This window comes from Trachurus japonicus, chromosome 21 (assembly GCF_045865225.1).
Source record: "Trachurus japonicus isolate A0001 chromosome 21, Traja_1.0".
In the NCBI taxonomy this organism is placed as follows: Eukaryota; Metazoa; Chordata; class Actinopteri; order Carangiformes; family Carangidae; genus Trachurus; species Trachurus japonicus.
In genome coordinates this window covers 27,341,539-27,361,932 of record NC_140927.1, presented here as the reverse complement: position 1 = coordinate 27,361,932, position 20,394 = coordinate 27,341,539, and the positions used below count along the sequence as shown (strand labels likewise).

The following is a 20,394-nucleotide window of genomic DNA, read 5'->3' as shown; positions in this document are numbered from 1 at the left end:
AAGATGTAAATCAACAGAGGCCCCATGATGCCTAAGTCATGATACAATATTTTTGCGATGTTGTGATGATTTTGCGATGACATTTTGTGATAGATTGTGATTTATTTTCTTCTTACCACTGCAAATTCTACCCCCGAAAGGAAAATTATGTCGTAATAAGATCAATATTTGGCATCTGTTAATCAATACAATATTACCACACAAAAATATCTAATAATACTGAGACGCATCGGTTTCAGTATTACTTTCTAATGAAATTTCCATCTGTTGCTTCTTCTTCTTCATCATCATCTGATGAACATTAAGTTTCTTCATGACTCCAAAACACATTTCCTGCTTTTTGAAACTCAGAGAGAAACTTTTTTTTTTTTTTTTCCGAGGTCGTACTTTGATGGCTTAGTTTTGATAAAACACTTGATTCAAACTTTCCAGAAGATTGAAAGAGAACTCCACTTCACTTCACACATTTGCTTCCAATGGGGCGACCGTGTCGTCAAACAATAAATTAACTTCACATTGGCTTTTATATATTTCCAACGCCCCTCTAGGCAGATTACTGTACTACCACCATATATTGTAAACGTATTGGTACTGTATGTACTTGGGTCAATAACATGATGCAACCCAATGTCAAGTGGTGTAACCAGTATTTTTTCCATAAAATCTGACTATATACAGGAAAGTAGATCTGGACTCAAATGTGGAATACTTGTAATTCTCTGTTCTTTACAAATTCTTAATCATTTGTCACATAATATAGCAAAAAGGGGTGTTTTTAGGATATATCCAGCTCAGTATTGCCAAATTAATTCAAATTTGAATATAGAAATACAGCAGAAAGTATTTTTTTTTACACATTATACGTTTAAGTACACTTAAATCCACTGTAGGTGGGTAAAATATCTAATATTTATCATTCTTTAATCTTTTGTGATTACACCATTTGACATTTTCAGGGTTTTCAGTCTGACTTTTGTTAAAAATGGTTCCAATTTAATTTCAAAAGACATAAAACCAACATCAGTATGAAATGTACATTTTAACACATCTGATCCATGTTTTTGAGACATTTTTTAAAGATATTTCTGAAATGTGCATCTTGCCAACTCTTATTTGTCACTGACCCACTTACATCTTATCTGCTACTACTCAAAGTTCCTTGAGTTTGTACAAATATTGGTAAAACTGGCTGAAGTTGGACGCACTTCCTTCACTCACAGAGTTTAAGGCCTTAATCTCAGATCACTGTGTTTCTCATTTTAATAGTTTAATATATATTATATAGTATAATGATTTTCTTCTCTATCAAATGTATATATTGTTTTGTTTGTAATCAATGTCAGTGTTTTTAGCGCTTGTTAACTCGATGACATCAATCTTGGAGGATAAATAAAGGTTAATAACCACAATAAAGATCTCAACAGTGATGTCAGATATTGTCGTTGACAGTCTCATCCTGCCCGCTCCTAGAAAACCTGTGGACAGATTAAAGATCACTGCAGCGTCTCCACTTCCTGCTGCTCCGTGCTGCTGCGTCATGTTCATCTCTCTGCGCCCACGCCCACGCCCACGCCGTGGACTGTAGCGAGCGTCACGCCCACGCCGTGGACTGTAGCGAGCGTCACGCCTGCACCGAGAAACGGAGCGAGCGATACTTTTATTAGCAGCGGTTTGATGACGTCTCTGTGTGTGTTTCTTCAGGCGTAGTTGGTTGCACCTTGAGCCTGAGCAGAGAACTAATCAGCCAGATGAAGTGAAAACACCTGTGTAGGGGCTGCAGGGCCGCGTGTGTGTGTGTGTGTGTGTGTGTGTGTGTGTGTGTGTGTGTGCAGAGCCATCTGTCAGGTATAAAGTCACCTGTACCTTTTATAGAAACAGGGGTTCTTGTTGCTAGGAGATCTTTAGCCTTAGCGGAGAGTGTTTGCTTACAGACACACACACACACACACACTCCTGACATTTTCCAAGATGATGCAAGTGGAGCGGACGAGGCAGATGGAGGTCAGGTCAGAGAGGGAGGAGCTGAGGATCGTTTACATCCTGGAGCCACAGATTTATCTCATTTTTTCTAGATATTCTAGACACTATAACACCTTATTTTTTGCTGTTTCCAGTGGGTTTTTTTGTCAGATAAGTGTGTGAACTAGGGATGTGGATTTACTTTGTACAATTATGGTCAGACAAATAATCACGGTATTACAATTATCACGATTATTATGCATTAATTAATTTCACAACATAGGAATGTGTAAAATCAAATACAGTCAAAATATAATTACATTACTAATTATTTATTTACACTAAATATTTTATAGTAGCTACTAGGGGTGGGAATCTTTTACTATCTCACGATTCGATTCAATTCTGATTTTTGGGGCTACGATTCGATTCAAAATCGATTTTCGATTCAAAAGGAGTTGATTCCTAATGATTTCTGCTTCAGTCTGTCGGTGTGAAAGGATCCTCATGATCTTCTCCAGTCTGCTTTGACAGACAGAATGACTGAAGTGTCTTTTTCACATTTATTGAGCTTTAAACATTTATCCATGCTTATGGAATAGTTGAAACTGTTGCATAGAAGCAATATCACATATTGCTTAAAGGGGACCTATTATGCTTTTCCAGCTTTTCAGACTTTTCTACATGTTTAAAATGTTGGATAATGGTTCTAGAGGCCGTGGAAGTGTCATATCCTGAGGTTAATGCATTTGGAGGTAAACCCTGCTAGATAATTGGGATTTCTCTGCACACCTGTTACACTCGGTTGCACTGAGTTTTTTTTTACATGAGCTCGCGTCTACGTCGATGCGTGCCGGACTCCCCTACATGGTCATGCCGAGGTCTCTGCTCCAGCCGGCCCCGCCTCCTCCCATGCTGCTCTGTTGTGCCTGGTGTCACAGCGGAGAGCGGAGCGGACTACTTCCTGCTTCTTCCCTGCATGTTTTAGCGCTGTAGCGTCACTTTACTAAGTTTTATTTAGAAGTTTACGCCGACGTTTCATGTAAGTGAAGCTGTACCTGTGTGAGGAGCGACGTACCGCCGGGGCGACGTTGTTCGCCGGACCGACGTAACGCTGGACCGCCGGAGCTCCGGAGCTCCGGAGCTGCAGCGGCTCCTCACACAGGCAGAGCCCGTCTGCAGGCCTCCTTGGCCGGGCAGGCGTCCGTGCTCATCGCGGTAGAGAAAACCATCGCTAATAAACATACCCGCAGGTTTTTTAGACGTTTACCGCCGTGTGGTTAGTCTATTTAGCAGAATGTTGGTCTCATTGATGAAATCTTGTGGCAGTTGAATTAGTTTGAATGAAAAGTGAAGCTGTGAGAAGGAGGAGGAGAGGAGCAGTGCTGCGGAGCTCTGTAGTCTGCACAAATCACCACATTTACATCAATAAATAACTGTTTTACAATGAACTGACCGCATATATTTTTAATTTATTTTATATATTTATTTTTGCATTTTTATATTACATGTTACATGGTTACAGTAGCCTACATGGCAAAGACTACTCTATACCATCTTTGGTTAGGGTGAGACTAGGTCATGGGCACATTTCATTACACAATGTAGACTGGTCAGATGCATAGGCTACTGGAGAGATGTGGCAATTTGCCTACTGCAGATTTAGCTTTTGTTTGCATACTACATTTTGGCCAAATCAGTATAGGTACTAGTAGTAGACATCGTCATGGTAACGCAATGCTGAGGGAGTGGTTCATTTGCATTTAAAGGGAGGGGCCACTGAAACAGACCGTTTTGCAGAGCCCTGTTTTTGAGAATGCTGTGATGTTTGATCTTTGGGGTATTTTGACCGAAGCACGTCACAGACATGTCTTTAAGACACCCAGGAACTATTTTAGTTGGTGCAAAAAGGAGCATAATAGGTCCCCTTTAAGTAACAAAATTAAAAGTGCCTCTTTATTGTTTGTTTTGTTTTTTTTATCACAAATGAAACACTAACATTTAAATTCCTACCACTTGTAGCCTATGTTAGGTAAATTGACCATTTCTTACATTCTACTTTAACTTTGGTGCACATCTGCCTCTGTGTTTCCAACTTAATCTATTTTGGAAAGTGACAGTAGTTAGGAATCTTTATGATTACTCAATTGTGGCATTTAATACCACGATTAATTGTGAAAACAAGTAATCATGACATCTTATAGTGTGAACACAGCGAGGGCTTCGTCATGAAACTGCTGCAACGGCTCCAAGTAGGTGAGCAAAACCCCAGCTCTGCAGGAACGAAACGAAACTAAACGAAAGGAAACAACCCCGGACGGATTCAGATGATGTGCTGATAATGTCTGGCTTCACTAGTTGTTACACTCCACAGTCGAGTATAAACACCGTCAGCTGACTTTGTGTTTACACGATACACACGTCAGGTTTCATCAAGGCGTTCTGGCTGAAACTCAGCTGAATTTTAAAATGTGTTACTGTCTTTTTTCTTTTCTTCTTCCTGTTTTTCAGTTTCTCATCATGACTGAAGGTTGACACACCTGAGCAGGATGACATCACTTATATTACTAGAACCAGTCTGTGTGTCTGCATTTCCATTTGCTCTTTATATAACGGCCTCGTTAAGCCGTCATGACGAAGCAGTCTACAGTCAGCCCTGTACCGTAAACACTGACCCACTAGTTTTTATCCTCTGCTTATCATCTGCCAATTATTAACTCTAAGAAACTGTCCAGCTGATGATACTGACAGCCGCACTGTCCACACTCGGTCAAGCAGAGACATATTTAAAGTCAAAAGTGAAGAAAAAGAGATAAATACATATATACAGACATATATTGTTGTTTCTCTGGTGGAGTTGAGTCATTTCAACGTTAAGAAATTATTCAGAAGGAACTTTTACATTATGTCATAGTCATGAATACATAAACACACCCTGAACCTGCAAAAATATTTAACTCTGCAAACACTGAAAAGCAGCTGCTGGGCCTTTTGTCACATTTTTTTTTTTTAATCTGAAAGGTAAAGTTTACTCAGTTACTTGAACCGTTAAAAAGTTCAGCTGTTAAACTGTATGAACCTGTTCACCACCCTGTGACGACGGGTTCACAGCTTCATAATAAACATCAAGCGCATGTTTAGTTATGCACCGATGGTTGTTCTGTGTGGAAATATTCCCTGTTTATTGTGTAAACGGTGTCGGTCCTGACTCGGGGGCAGGATTAAGTTTCTGTCCTGTTTGTCATCAGGTGGATTTACAGCAGCGTGTTCACAGCTGAAATGTAAATTATGTAAGAAATTATAGAAGTACTGTAGTAGTAGTATCACCAAAGGTTGTTTATTTAACATGCCGCGCCTTTTTTGTCGACACAGAGGCCACTGGCAATTTCGTTGTATTTTCTTTTACAATGACAATAAAGCTTCTATTCTATTCTTCTATTCTTTTTTTAACGCATTGTTTTCAGTTTGGGATGAGAAAACTCATGAAATGTGTCTTCCGGTTCTTTCTGCAGCTCTCTGGAGGTTGTGAGTTGACGGTCGTCCTGCAGGACTTCACAGCAGGATGCAGCACGGAGATGTCCGTCAGCACGGGTGAGAGGAACTCCCTGCCGTTTACTTTGTGTTCTTCCATGGAAGGAGGCTGGCGTCAGATTAGATCTTCTTACAGTATGTTTACACAGTGTTAAGAAAGCTGTCTGCTCCTCGCTCCTTGTCTCTCTGTCTCCAGGTCAGACGGTTGAGCTGTTGGAGCGGCCGAGCGAGCGCCCCGGCTGGTGTCTGGTCCGGACCACCGACCGCAGCCCGCCACAGGAGGGGCTCGTCCCCAGCTCGGCCCTCTGCGTGTCCCACTCGCGCTCCAGCGTGGAGATGGACTGTTTCTTCGGCTCGGGTAAAGGTAGGACGAACAAACCTGAAATGACCAACCTGCTGCCCGATCTGTGGCTTTAAAGGGATAGTTCAACATTTTTTGGCTGAGTTGTTTTTGAGGTAAATTCATGCAAAACCGCTGATGCACGTTCCCGTCGGGGGCAGTTTTTCAGCAGCAGTCTCTGTATTTACCTCTAACACAACTCTGTCTGGTAACTTTCTGTTATTATCTCATAGCGTGGTGAATGTGCAGCTCACAACTTGTCCACCAGAGCGTTAATTGTGGAGTTGTTGGATTGTGTATTTGATGAGTTTGATGAGGGAAACCAAGAAATCCCATAATGAGCCTCCGTAGCGTAGCTCTGAGCAGCTCACGGCTCTGCTCCGCCGTTCTAAAAACAGCTTGCAACCGCCAATTAAAGGTAACGAACCTACTGCTATGACTATAGGGATTATGGCAATGGGCTAATTTGCCAAAATGTTGAACTATCCCTTTAAGACCAGAAAAGTAAAGTTAAAAATATATTATTATATTCTAACCTTTATTTAATCTTGAAGACAATTGAGAAGTCCTCATTTACAACGGTGTCAAGAGAAACAACAAATACAACAAAGAAGAACAGAGTTTACAGAAAAGAAAATATTAGGAAGATGGGTAAGAAAAGTCAAACAATCGTGATCAGATACAATTAAAAGTTACAATCCAGTGAAACCAGATTTGAGATGAGCATTCTGAACTGCTGTACTGATTGGAGAGATTCTACCGTTAAGGCTTTTATGTGTACGGTGCATTGTGAGAGAAATTATATAAATGCAATAGGTGAATAATAGAAGATACTGTATTTAATATTTAACATCCTGGTCAGTTTTTCCCTTCCTGCTCTGGCTCTGGATCACCGTGTTCTTCACAGTGCATCGTCTGTAAACGTAGTTGCGTTTACCGAGTGTGACGACCAGGTTGTCACTCCAGAGTTTCAACCACGGCGGCTCAGGTTCTGTCGATATAGAGCTTAATAATCTTGCTCCACTTGGCTCCGGCTGCACAAACAGAATAAACAGGATACCGCAGCGAACCGTCTAACACACAACCTGAAAATCAACAAAGTTTCACACTTAAGTGATGAATGAAATCAAATCTTAGGGCTGGAGACAGTGAACTGAAGTCTTTGTCTTCCTGCTGCATAGCGTAAATTTGAAAACCCAGTGTTGGTTAGAAGACACACACATACACGATTGCATGCACACACACGCTCACACAGCTGCTCTAATTCAAAGTGTGGAGAGTTTCCAGTTCAAAGTGGTACAAAGTGGCCTAATTGGATGGATTTCAGTCTTTTATACAGTGAGGGAAGCCAGACCTCCACGTCCAGCTGTGATACATTTCCTAAAATTACAGAGAGACTCCTGAACAAAGACGTGCAGAAAGTTTATAAAATGTCAGATTTAACCACATAAATGACATAATTCCTTTAGTTTTATCATCTGCATTGTGACTCTCAGTCTGACAGAAGTCGAGACGCTGCCTCTCACCTGCATCATGCACCTGGTCTGATCTGTACTGACCTCTGTTGGTGAGATGTGGCCACTACAATACAGATACAGAAACCCGTCCTGCTTTTATCCATAAAATCCCTCCAGACACCAGCTCCTAAAAATACATGTTGTAAATGATCCTCTTCTATATATGTGCAGTATTTATAGAGCAAGTAGGACTTTATATATGTTAAACAACTGGGTTAAATGGAAGGTGACCGTCTGCAGTAACCTTCAGATGGTTCCTCCATCACAACAGGAAAAAAAAAAAGAAAAAAAGACTGAGTATATTGTGTTGATTAATGAGAGTAGATACATTTTCCTATGGATAAACATGGGTTTGACCTGTGTTTTTTGTTTTTTTAACTTAGTTTTTATGTAAGTTTCATTAAAAAATCATACATACAGAATCATATTCATCATATTATCTGCTCTTTTCTCATTTTCAATACAATGTAGTGCAGTGCCTATGACAATTATGACATAACAAATGAAAAAACAGAAAGATAAAACAAAAATAAAACGAAATAAAGTAAAACAAAATAAGATAAAACAAAAATAGACTATAAAGTATAAGATTAATAATATAGATTTGGATTCAAAATGTAAATAGGGACTCCTCAGGGAGTGTTTTATTGTTCCATGTGATATATTTCCTTTAGTTTTTCCCCTGGGTTTGACTTCTAATCAGAACATTTTCAGCTTTTCTAAAAAAAAAAAAAAAAGTAAGTGTAGAAAAGTTTATAAATGTGCAAAAGCTTTCTACTACTAATCCCATAATAGTCTAGTTGGTGTAGGTTACCTTAGTGCAGCTGGTGACTCAGCCTAACCCAGATGAATGATAAGCTTACTGCTAACATTAGGTCATCGCTCACTATTGACCAAACTAGTCAGAGTGTGTGTGTGTGTGTGTGTGTGTGTGTGTGTGTGTGTGTGTGTGTGTGTGTGTGTGTGTGTGTGTGTGTGTGTGTGTGTGTGTGTGTGTGTGTGTGTGTGTGTGTGTGTGTGTGTGTGTGTGTGTGTGTTGTATTGGTGTGTGTGTGTGTGTGTGTGTGTGTGTGTGTGTGTGTGTGTTGTATTGTTGTTCAGGGAGTGTGAATGAGTCGGCGCCGCTTCAGTCTTTCATCACAGTAAGTAACCACGGTTACCGCTGTACACACACACACAACCAGAACATGAGTCGCAATGAAGAAAATGAAATGACAAATAGTACCGTTGCTGTGGTTACCGCTTCACACACACACAGATGGGAGAGTACCTGTTCTGTCCTGCAGAGGGCGCTCCGCTCCGTGTGTCATATATCATTATTACTCATTTACTTATCGACACCCAGAATCATTGTGTGTGTGTGTGTGTGTGTGTGTGTTACGCTGCAGACTGAAGCAACAAGGACGCTCATTGATCGCAGGGTCGATCCCGGACCAGAGCTCCTGATCCGATTCCACTTCACACTGATTTACAGAGTCAGGGATCAATTTATTTACCGTTTGTTTTCTAGGATGATTCGGTTACATCAGATAAAAAAGGAAAAAAAACGATAAATGTTCCAGAAAGTGTTTCTCAGAATTTATCCTGAGAAGTTTCTTCTGTATTATGTAAGTGAACAACACTGTTCCTTCAAAATAAAAGCCGGACCGTATCTATCAATCAATCAATCAATCAATCAATCAATCAATCAGGCTTTATTTGTATAGCACTTTTCATGCCCATGGCAGCTCAAAGTGCTTTACATGTTAAAAACAAGCAATATAGGGGACACATGTTAGGGAGACATACATAGATTCGCAAACACATACACATTCACACAATAATTTTAGAACATTGGATTTTATCGGGGAAACGCTATCTAATACTCACTCATTAGCAGTGGGGAAAACACTAAATAAAATGAAGTAAAATAAATAAAATTGAGAAGATGAGAAAGACACTAGGTAAAATGAAATAAGATAGATAAAATGAGAGGATAAGAGAGATACTATATCAAATGAGGTAAAATAGATAAAAAGAGAAGACCAGAAAGACACTAGGTAAAAATAAGCAGATGTAGTGGGATAAAATAGAGAAAAGAATGGGTGAATTAAAATAGAATAAAAAAGATAATAATAGTAAACAAATAAATAAGGAAATAAGATAAATTAAATTTAAATGCATGTTTCAGAATAATAGAAATAGTACGAGTCAGTTAAAAGCAAGGCTAAAAAGGTAAGTCTTCAGTTTGCTTTTAAGTTTCAGTTTGTAAACACAATTCATAGTTATTTAAGTAAAAAACATGACACATCAGTGTTTTCAGTTATGATATGGATTCTGCTCCAGGGCGTTGTCGTAATAAAGATGACACGGTGTCACACACACACACAGTCACACACACACACACATGGACTGTCAGTAGCAGATGCTATGTAATGACGTCCACATGGTCACAGAGCACAGACAGGAGGACGTCTGACTCATCTGCTCTGTCTGTGCTGTGGACAGATGTCTGCAGACACACACACAGCTTCACACACACTGTCAACACACACACACACACACACACACACACACACACACACACAGCTTCACACACACTGCCAACACACACACACAGCTTCACACACTGCCAGGCAGAGCTCAGGATGCTTTACCTCCACATTCACATCATGTTTAGTGCAGTTGATTGATCTTGAAATGTAAGAATTGATATCGGATCATTCAAATATAGATCAATACAGCTTTTTACTAAATGTGCGCACACACACGCACGCACACACACACACACACACACACACACACGTGCGTCTTACCAGTGCTGTCTCTGATACCAAACCTAAAAAAAGTTCCTCCCACCCTCACACACACTTTCCTTGTGTAACTGACCTACTGAGACCCAGTTTACACTTTTTGTCTTGCTACTAGGGGTGTAACGGTACACAAAAGTCACGGTTCGGTACGTACCTCGGTTCAGGGGTCACGGTTCGGTACGGTTTCGGTACAACAGACACTAATTGAATGTAAAACTAAAATCTGTCTTGCGTTATAAAAGTTAAAAGAAAAAAGAAAAAAGAAAACAAGTGCATTAGGAATGTTATAATGCCATTCATTAATTCTAGAGGGAAAAAAACGTGCACTTGACAACTGGCAACTATTATTCGAATTATTAAATTATTATTATTATTATTAAAAAAATATTATTAAAAAAACAAAACAATAAACTGACATCAATGTTGGTTTACGCAGTTAAATTAGACTAGCAGTTACTTTGGTGATGTTTCTGGTCCTGCCTGTGTTCATAAAACATATTAGGCAGCTACACGCACATCCCCCAAAAAACTGAAGACAGGTGCTGGACCACCAAGAAAGACACAGGTAAGGAAACAGGAGACCGCACACTAGTTAAAAGCTCCCGTGACAGTTTAATGTCACTCACACGTTTCGGGCGTCAGCCCTTCAGACAAAATGTGTCTGATTATATATAGTGTGCGGTCTCCTTTTCTCCTCACCTGTCTTCATGTCAAGAGGCTTAAAAGCTGCGGGATAAGTTGTTGCACACAACTTGTCTTTTTACTTGCACCAGTGATTGACATATCGGGTTGAACATGCGCTACGTGTTTGATGCGTTTCTAGCGACTCACCACGCATCCGTGAAACATCGCCGACGGACTTTGTCCGGTGGACCAGACGCGAGCATGGATGTATTACGGTCGCGAGCCGCCGCCGCCGCCGTTTGTTTCATTGAGAAGCCACAGTGACATGAATGAAGCAGACAGCTCTCCTCCTCTAACTTCACTCTCTCATCACTTCTCTTCTTCGTCTGCTATGACGGCTGCAGGCAGCTTCGAGGCTCATTACCGCCACCTGGATTCGAGTGAGGACTCGACTTTTTTTTTTTTTTTTTTTTTTAATATTCATTCAGACGTATTCGTCGTGTGACTGTGTGCACCGAACCGTGACCCCCGTACCGTGACGGCACGGGACGAATACATATACCGTTACACCCCTACTTGCTACGGGTTATAATTGTAACGGAGGCGCTTTGTGTGTGTGTGTGTGTGTGTGTGTGGGGGGGGGGGGGGGGTTGATCTCTCTCTACTGTAGTCTCATCCTCTCTCTGTTATACACACACACACACACACACACACACACACACAGCAGCAGCAGATCAGCTGATTTGCCTGATGCTGCCACGGTGTCCTTCCTGCTCTCCGTGATGAGAAGAATGTTTTGTGTTTTTTGTAGAGACATGCAAATCGGACATCTGCGACTGCTAACCATGGAAATAAACACACAACTGCACCCCGAGCGCGCGCACACACACACACACACACACGTTATTCAGGAAATGCTGAGGCGATCTAGATATTCAACCACAGTGCTGCGTCACTGTGTGTGACTTGTCCGACTTATCAGCTTGACTTCTACTAACTCTAGTAACATGTTGTTGGATAATAACTATAATATCATTTCTACCTTCATGTTTCAGTATGTTGTATTGAGACATCAGTGACAGACCTTCACCTCAGTCTGTCACCAAAACATGTTGTCTGTTTAATGTTTTAATTTATCATTAGTTATAAAATATATCCATGAGAATATCACAGAAATTAAACATGGCCTTTTGAAATGATTCAGACATTAGTGATCTTCCCTATAGTCATAGCAGCAGGTTTGTTACCTTTAATTGTCGGTGCAAGCTATTTTTAGAACGGTGGAGCAGAGCCGTGAGCTGCTCAGAGCTACGCTACGGAGGCTCATTATGGGATTTCTTGGTTTCCCTCATCAAACTCATCAAATACACAATCCAACAACTCCACAACGCTCTGGTGGACAAGTTGTGAGCTGCACATTCACCACGCTATGAGGTAATAACACAACGTTACCACACAGAGTTGTTTTAGAGGGAAATACAGAGACTGTTGATGAAAAACTGTCCCTGAAGGCAACGTGCATCAGCGGTTTTGCATGAATTTCCCTCTAAAACAACTCTGTGTGGTAACGTTGTGTTATTATCTCATAGCGTGGTGAATGTGCAGCTCACAACTTGTCCACCAGAGCGTTGTGGAGTTGTTGGATTGTGTATTTGATGAGTTTGATGAGGGAAACCAAGAAATCCCATAATGAGCCTCCGTAGCGTAGCTCTGAGCAGCTCACGGCTCTGCTCCGCTGTTCTAAAAATAGCTTGCACCGACAATTAAAGGTAACGAACCTACTGCTATGACTATAGGGATTATGGCAATGGGCCAATTTGCAAAAATGTTGAACCATCCCTTTAACTAAAATGTAAAAATTACCAAAAAATATGACTTAAGATTCCCCGAGCAACAACAACAACAACTTACTATAACCTCAACAGATATAAATACATAAAAGATAAATCACCTGAACTGGTTGTGAGAAAAAGATCAAATTAGATGGATGGGGGAGAAGTTGCAGAAGCTGCAGAGTTTCTAGTGTAAAAGAAGCAGCAGAGACAATTTAAAGGGCTGCATTCATAAAAATCCAGTGTCGCTGTAGGTTTCAGGCCATATCAGAGGAATTAAAGAGTTGCAGATTCATCATTAACACTTATTCCGGTCTTCACAGCCATTTGTTTTACTTGTTGCATCAGCAGGCCGGAGCATAACGCCTCTTCGAAAATCTCTTCTTGGTTCTGGTTGGCTCGCTGCCAGTTTGTGAATTATCTGTGAAACCATGAAGGCATTTCATTAACATCTCCACAAACAGACAGAAAACCACTGTCCCGTCCTCCTGACATGTTTCATTCAGGGACAAAAGGACAAATTCACTCTGTGGCTCAAAAACATTGTGCGTTTCCCAGTTCATGGTGTCTGTTGTGTCTGGGTCTGGATCCAGAACTGGGCCGAGCCGGTGTCTGCTGCCTCCACAGTGACACGACTGCAGGCTGATGGTTATTTAATGAACTGTTCTGTATTTGTTAACGAATGAGTCAAACGGTTAATTAACCCTACAGAGTCGCTGCTAATTAAATGAACTGGATATAAACTTCTGCCTGGTTGGTTCGGCTTCAGCCTCTTTTCCTGTGTCTGCCCTGTCTCCTCTGTGTGTGTGTGTGTGTGTGTGTGTGTGTGTGTGTGTGTGTGTGTGTGTGTGTGTGTGTGTGTGTGTCTTGAGTCTTGTGACTGCTCTGTAAAGTAGGTCTCCTTGTCCTCTGTGAAAGACTGTGAAGACACCGAGCCTCTAAAGTTTACTGAGAATCAGTCAGATTCGAAGTCTCTGAAACAGATGAAACTTTCCATTTATTTGGACTTTAATCGTTGTTTTCATACAGTTCATATCTGAGTTTCTACTGTGCAGTGTTTCAGTTGTTTATCTTCTTTGTTATCCATGTTTGTTGTCATGTTACCAGAGTGTAATTGTCTTCAATAGACCTGATGAGTCGTTATAATGTGAGACTGAAGTCGTTGCTGCTCCGTCAGTGTGAAGTTGTAGCTGCAGAGAGATTTCAGATTTCTGCTGTATTTTCTGCACCGTGTATAAAATGGGACACTGCAGGGAAACGGAGCTGCTGGAAGCACTTTATCTAGGCTAAGTGCACGTGTGTTGTCTTTACCTGCTGCTGCTGCTGCTGCAGTGCTCAGAAAGGTGCACACACACACGCACACACAAGGGGAGAGTTTTTACAGTCCACTGGTCCTTTAGATGCTGAGCATTGGCCTGATTGAGTAGATGTCCTCCTTACAGCCAGGTGAACCAGCCTGCTTTGAGCTATGATATTATTATTTATTTATTTATTTTAAATAAAGAAAGTTATACTTGAAAAGTAGTGGAATAAGCTTCAGTAAATGTCCGTAGCTGAAATGACCTTCTCCGTATTGTTTTGATTTCAGGAGGAGGTGGGATTCCTCAGGACAGAGAGAATAAAATGTATTGATAAAAGCGACCATTAAGAAAACAAAATTACATATTTTAAAGGAGAACTATACAAGTCTGGTCGCTTCTCCTCTGTTTTGCCAACCCTCCTCTCGACCATGTGCATTTGTTTTTAATAAAGCCGCTGAGAAATCAATCAATAGAGCGGTGGATAACATTATTTATCATATAAACGTTACATTATGTATATTTGTGTAGTCTTATCTGTCATAAATAAGAGATTACAGGTGGCTCTGATCTTACAAGAGACGCTAGGTGGAAGGCAGAGAACTGGAACAAGTTACAAGTCATTTGTTAAACCATCACAATTACTCCAACGCTGTTTAACTAAGGTAAAAATCCTGCATAGTTCCTCTTTAAACAGATGTAAATGAAATGATGTTGAGTGACGTGCTGCCAGGAGAGAGGACCAGTGGTGTGTTGATCTCTCCATTCACCAACACATTTACTATTTAGTCAGTGCGAATAAGCAACACAACAACATATTATAACACTGAAATGTTATTCCTGTCCCTGTACTGTAACTTTGCCTGGACAGGACAAAACAGTGAAGCTGTGAAGCCATAGCTGCCTTTCACAGAGAGTTATTACATCACATAATAAGCTCAACAACTGTTCATACAGTAGTCTATAACATAACATTATTGTCCAACTGTCCTGCAGCAGCGTCGTCATGACTCAACCATAGCAACTAACGACCCTGCCTTATTTGAATAGAGCTAAAAACAGGAGCAGGAGTTTGAAAGGCAAAAAGCTGATACGTCAACACACACACACACACACACAGATGAAATGAGATGCAAAAGTTGCCAAAGTTGGTTCTTGAAAAGAGCTTAAGACGCACATTCCCTCTGTCACTTCTCCCCTTGTCACACACACACACACACACACACACACATCAAACCACACACACACACACACTGCTGGATCCCTGCGCTCCACACTGGGACAAGGAGCTCCGCCATAATTAACACTGACTTCAGCTCTAGAGAAGTGAAGTGAATACGTGAGAGAGAGGAGGGGAGGGAGGGAGGGAGCGCAACAGCTATGAGAAAGACAAGTGTGTGTGTGTGTGTGTGTGTGTGTGTGTGTGTGTGTGGGCTCCTCCTCCTCCTCTGTTTCCCTCCCTCTCTCTCTCTCTGTTGAATCTCAGCAGTGTGGACTTGAAGGTCTGGCTGCACACACACCCTAACCCAGTCAGTCAGTCAGTCAGTTGAGACAGACACTCACCAGCCAGTTAGACAGTGTTGTGTGACTGTGTGTGTGACTGTGTGTGTGACTGTGTGTGTGTGTGTGTGTGTGTGTGTGTGTGTCTAAGTACAGTATAGCAAGAGGAGGAAGGAGTGCGCGGTGTAGGATGTGTGTGTGAGCGAGGATGAAGCGAGGCCGGCGTTGCTGTGGATGGATCCTCGCTCGCTGCTGCTGCTGCTGCTACAACGGTACAGGTGGGACCAGATTGACTGTGTGTGTGTGTGTGTGTGTGTGTGTGTCTGTGCAGGTGTTCATGAATGTGTGTTATTGTGAATTCTGACGTGTGTGTGTGTGTGTGTGTGCGCTGCCTGGGTGTGCGTCGGTGTTTCATGCCTTACGAGTTAGGATGTGTATGATTTGTGCTGAGGAATGAAGCAGGGAACAGGTTTCTAGAGACGGGCAGCATTCTGTATGAGAGGCGTGTGTGTGTGTGTGTGTGCGCAAGAGTGTGTTAGTGTGTGTGCGTGCGTGTGTGTGTGTGTGAGACCGAGACAGTGTCAGGGAGATTCCTGTGGTTCTTTTAAATTGCTCTTATTCTGTTGTTATGTGTTGTGTGTGTGTGTGTTATGTGTGTGTGTGTCGGTGCCAGTGGAAACTGATTTGAATTGAAAATGAATCATAAAACAGGAACTTTAGTGTCACAGAGAGAGAGGAGGGGGGGGTGGGGGGGGGTGTTGAAAGTTGAAAAGTGAAAGACATTCACAGAGAAGAGGACAGTATCTCTCTCTTCGTCTCTGTGTCGGATTGAGCAATCAGATTTCCTGTCTTTTCTCTCGGCCGCTGCGCATGGTGTTTGTGTATGTGTCTGTACGTGTGAGTTTGGTGTGTAGACGCTCAGGTGAACTGGACCAGAGTCAAACCAGGTCCAGACTTTGGACTCAGCTCTGGTCTCTGTTGTTTGTAGATCAGGTGCAGCGAGCATGTTCCGTTAAAGGTAGAGATATGAATCAGAAAACACATTCAGGTCAGGTCAGATTTGACAATAAGAACTGTAAAAGTTGAAGTTCACTTTTATTTATATAGCACAATTAAAAAGACCTGTAACAGTCGTCCAAATAAAGGTATTAAAGTAACAGTAAGGCTGTGAGGTTCACTGACGACGGGTCTGTGATTTATTTGTTTTAATTAATAGATCCATATTAGTTTCAGGAAAATAAATCCTCAGTTTCTTCTGTTTGTTTGTCTGTTGTTGTTCCCTGATGTGCAGCAGGTGAACTGAACGTCTCTCTGCTCCAGATCGGCAGCAGAAAGTTGTTGCTGAAAATAGTCCGACTCAAATACATGAAATTCTTTGGATTGTTTTGTTTTTTGTTTTTTTTTGTTTTGTTTTGTTTTTAGCAACAGTCGATTCAGATAAATAATTGATTTGGTTGTTTACTGTCGTAGAATAATGGTGGATGGTCCTGGATCAGACTTTTCCAGGTTATTTGTCTCCATGAAGCAGCTGTGGCTTCATCCTAAAGAAACAGTGTTTGAGTCGTCCGCTCATGTTAATATAGAGGGATTTCCAGATGTGCACACATACACATCTCTCACAACCACAGCTGTGTAGTGTTCCTTGTTTTGTCTTGTTTGCACAAAAACTTAAATTCCTACAGTGATAAGATTCATTTATTTGCCAAAAATGAACTTAGATTGTGATTTATTTTGAGTGAAGAGAGCTGCCATTACTCCCTCCTTCTTCTTATCTTCTTCTCAGTTACACGTCGTCCAGCTGCAGACCAATCGATGTGCAGGAAGTAGCCGGTGGTTTTATTATTGTGTTGAGCAGCAGCAGCAGCAGCTCTCTGGTGTTGAGACGGAGCTGCAGCGGTAGATGACCTGCAGGCTGAGGGCAGCGGCCGGCCGCGCACTGCAGCTTTAACAACACATGTACTGCAAGGTGTGTGTGTGTGTGTTGCAGGTTAGCTAAAGGTTAACTGAGCTCTGGACACACACACACACACACACACACACACAGTGGACTTTAGCCCTGTGTGAAGCACAGAGCTGCTAACACACACACACACGCAGCTGAACTGGTTCCTCTGGTTTCATGGTGATGAACCTGCAGAGTTTCTGTCGACCTGTTGGAACTCGCTTCCCAAAAATGAATCCAGAGTTGATCCACGACTCCCAACGAGACGACACACCTGGGATGTCATCACTCCTCAGGTCCCTGTCCTCTGGTGTTTGCAGCAAAGACACACACACACACACACACACCTGCACATGTGCTTTCACTGAACAACTTAAGCACATTAATACAGTTTTTATTTTCTATTACAATCTAATGAAAAGAGGGCGAACCCACAGAGTCTTGTTTAATCTGAGTTTGAGAAAGTGATTGTTTTCATCAGTGTTGGGAAAGTTCACTTAGTTCTACATGAACTAGTTCAACATCTATTGCACGTCTGGTCTGTCCTTCCTGGCTGAGGTTTCTCCAATTTTTCCCTGGTAAAAGGGTTTTCCATGGAGTTTTCCTCAGGGTCTACGGGCAGAGGATGTTGTTATGATGCCATCTAAACTGTTTGTAAAAACAGGCTATACAAATAAAATTGCCTTGCCTTGCCTTTCCTAGTTCAAAGTTCAGTTCACAAATTTTAAAATGAACTAGTTCAGTTCATACTGTAGTTCATAATACCACAATTCAAGGTTCCAAAACTGAACTAGTTCATAGTTATTTTTTTTTATTTTTCGAAATGATTGCCTCAGCCCATATCGAACCACAGACAGCTATTATTTTAGCAGTTTTAACCAGTATTCGTGATAGTTACTACACAAACACAAAACATTTGAAACATACATAAGCATAACAGAATACCAGAAGTTAAAGGTGACGAGGATAAATTGAAACGTACAGTAAGTATAGTAAAAAGCAGGAGCAGTTAAAGGTAAAATAAGATGTAGTTATGGATTTTAATTGTCCCATTGAGAAAAGTGAGGTAAGTTTCAGATGATTTTGCAGAATCAAATGTTTCCCACCATCGTATTTCCAAATTTCCTTTTTATTTGTTTGAACATAAAGTGAGTTAAACAGTTTCTACATGAACATGACGTCACGGTTGGTAGCCTGGAGCCGAGCTGGTTACACTGATTCAGTATCTGTGCAGCACAACTGTATATACACTAGCATAAACTCAGTGGTGCATTCACTGCCTTCAGGAAAGGGCAAAGCCATTTGTTGTTGCTGTTGCTGTGTTATTGTTGATATTGCATGTTTTTCAACTGAACCACACACACACACATACATATATACATATATATAAATATATATACAGAGGCACTTCCTCACTCACTCACACACACACACACACACACACACACACACACACAGACAGAGTGACTGACTGAGTAATTGGGGTGTAAAGTGATCCTTCATCCCGTCCATTACCCATTAAACCTGAAGATGGGCAGGAAACTACTCTGACCCTGAGGCGCGCACACACACACACACACACACACACACACACACACACACACTCAGACACACACACACACACACACACACACACACACACACAGACACACACACACACACACACTCAGACACACACACACACACACACTCAGACACACACACACAGTCTGGCAGCAGAGATAATGGAGCTGAGTCTTGGCTGCCGTCCTTCAGCAGTGTGTGTGTGTGTGTGTGTGTGTGTGTGTGTGTGTGTGTGTGTGTGTGTGTGTGTGTGTGTGTGTGTGTGTGTGTGTGTGTGTGTGTGTGTGTGTGTGTGTGTGTGTGTGTGTGTGTGTGTGTGTGTGTGTGTGTGTGTGTGTGTGTGTGCGTGCGTGCGTGCGTGCGTGTGTGTGTGTGTGTGTGTGTGTGTTCAGTCTGATCTGATCTCCAGCTCTGGTTTATTTAGATCCAACATTTTAATACATTTAATTTGAATGTGTGGACACACTGACAGGTGGACGTATTAGTAACACAACCTTTATTTAGGTTTTTACCCTCCGAAGTTTAAATCCATCTTTGAATTTGACTGTTTTCTTTCTGTGCCTCATTACCTACCTAATTATTATTATTAACGAAAGCTTCTGTACAGTACATTAAATAATAACAGGCGCTGCTGGACTTGATGAGTGAATAGAAACAGTGTTGTATCACACTTTTTCCTTAGATACAGAGATTTTCTACATTTCCATTCCCTCCAGAAATAAAAACAAAAACAAAGCAGCCCTAATTTCGCAATTTGTTGCTCTACATTTTCAATTATCCCATTTGTAACATCTCTCAGTTCCAGTTAAGAGGCATTTCTAATTATATTTCCAGTTGCTTCCCCACGTTCCCACGAAGAGGAGTGATTTCCAACTTAACAGTATCGTCCCAAAGCATCATTTTCTTGGCCTAAAAAGTTTTTTCTCATCGCCAAACTCTGAGAGCAGCTTTTCCTCAGAATGTGACTCATGAATAAACGCACTGACTCTGAATAGGAGTTAAATATAGAGAATGAAGCCAAGTTTGCATGTAAAAACTCTGACCACATGGATGTTCAAGTCGCTGTGCACAGGAAACGTGAGTGTGATGTGGGCTCAGTGGCGTCAGAGCAGGATGTGTGTAGCTGTAACAGGAGACGTAGACTCTGATCTGAGTCCAGTTTGATGTCATGCAGCTGAATTTAAGCAGCTGAGAGGCGCGTTTCTGCAAAATATGACAAACACTCAGAGCGACTGGTTCATGAGAATGTGGTGATGCTGCTTCTGGTTACGATGTTGTGGCTGAAGATGACAAGAAGTGATCTGAGTGTGATGATTTGTGTTTTAAAGGAACAGGGTGGCTCTGCACTGCTGTTACTAATTCTACTTCCATCGCTGTTGATATACAGTCTGACCGTTTATAGTCAGAGCTGCCGGTCTGTATGAACACATCAGTATATACAGAATGTTGTGCTGCCATGTGACCTGTCTAATCTTATTTCCTTGGCTGAATTCAAG

General features: G+C 41.5%; 1 protein-coding gene across 1 annotated transcript in view; it reads left to right on the top strand.

Moving 5' to 3' along the window:
* The window catches only part of kalrna (kalirin RhoGEF kinase a), a 205,466-nt gene that overhangs the window by 139,003 nt on the left and 46,069 nt on the right, over positions 1-20,394 (top strand). The window contains exons 39-40 of the mRNA XM_085766061.1: positions 5,472-5,550; positions 5,687-5,854. Coding sequence (XP_085622187.1) covers positions 5,472-5,550; positions 5,687-5,854 — 247 coding nt within the window. The remainder of the gene's footprint in view (positions 1-5,471; positions 5,551-5,686; positions 5,855-20,394) is intronic.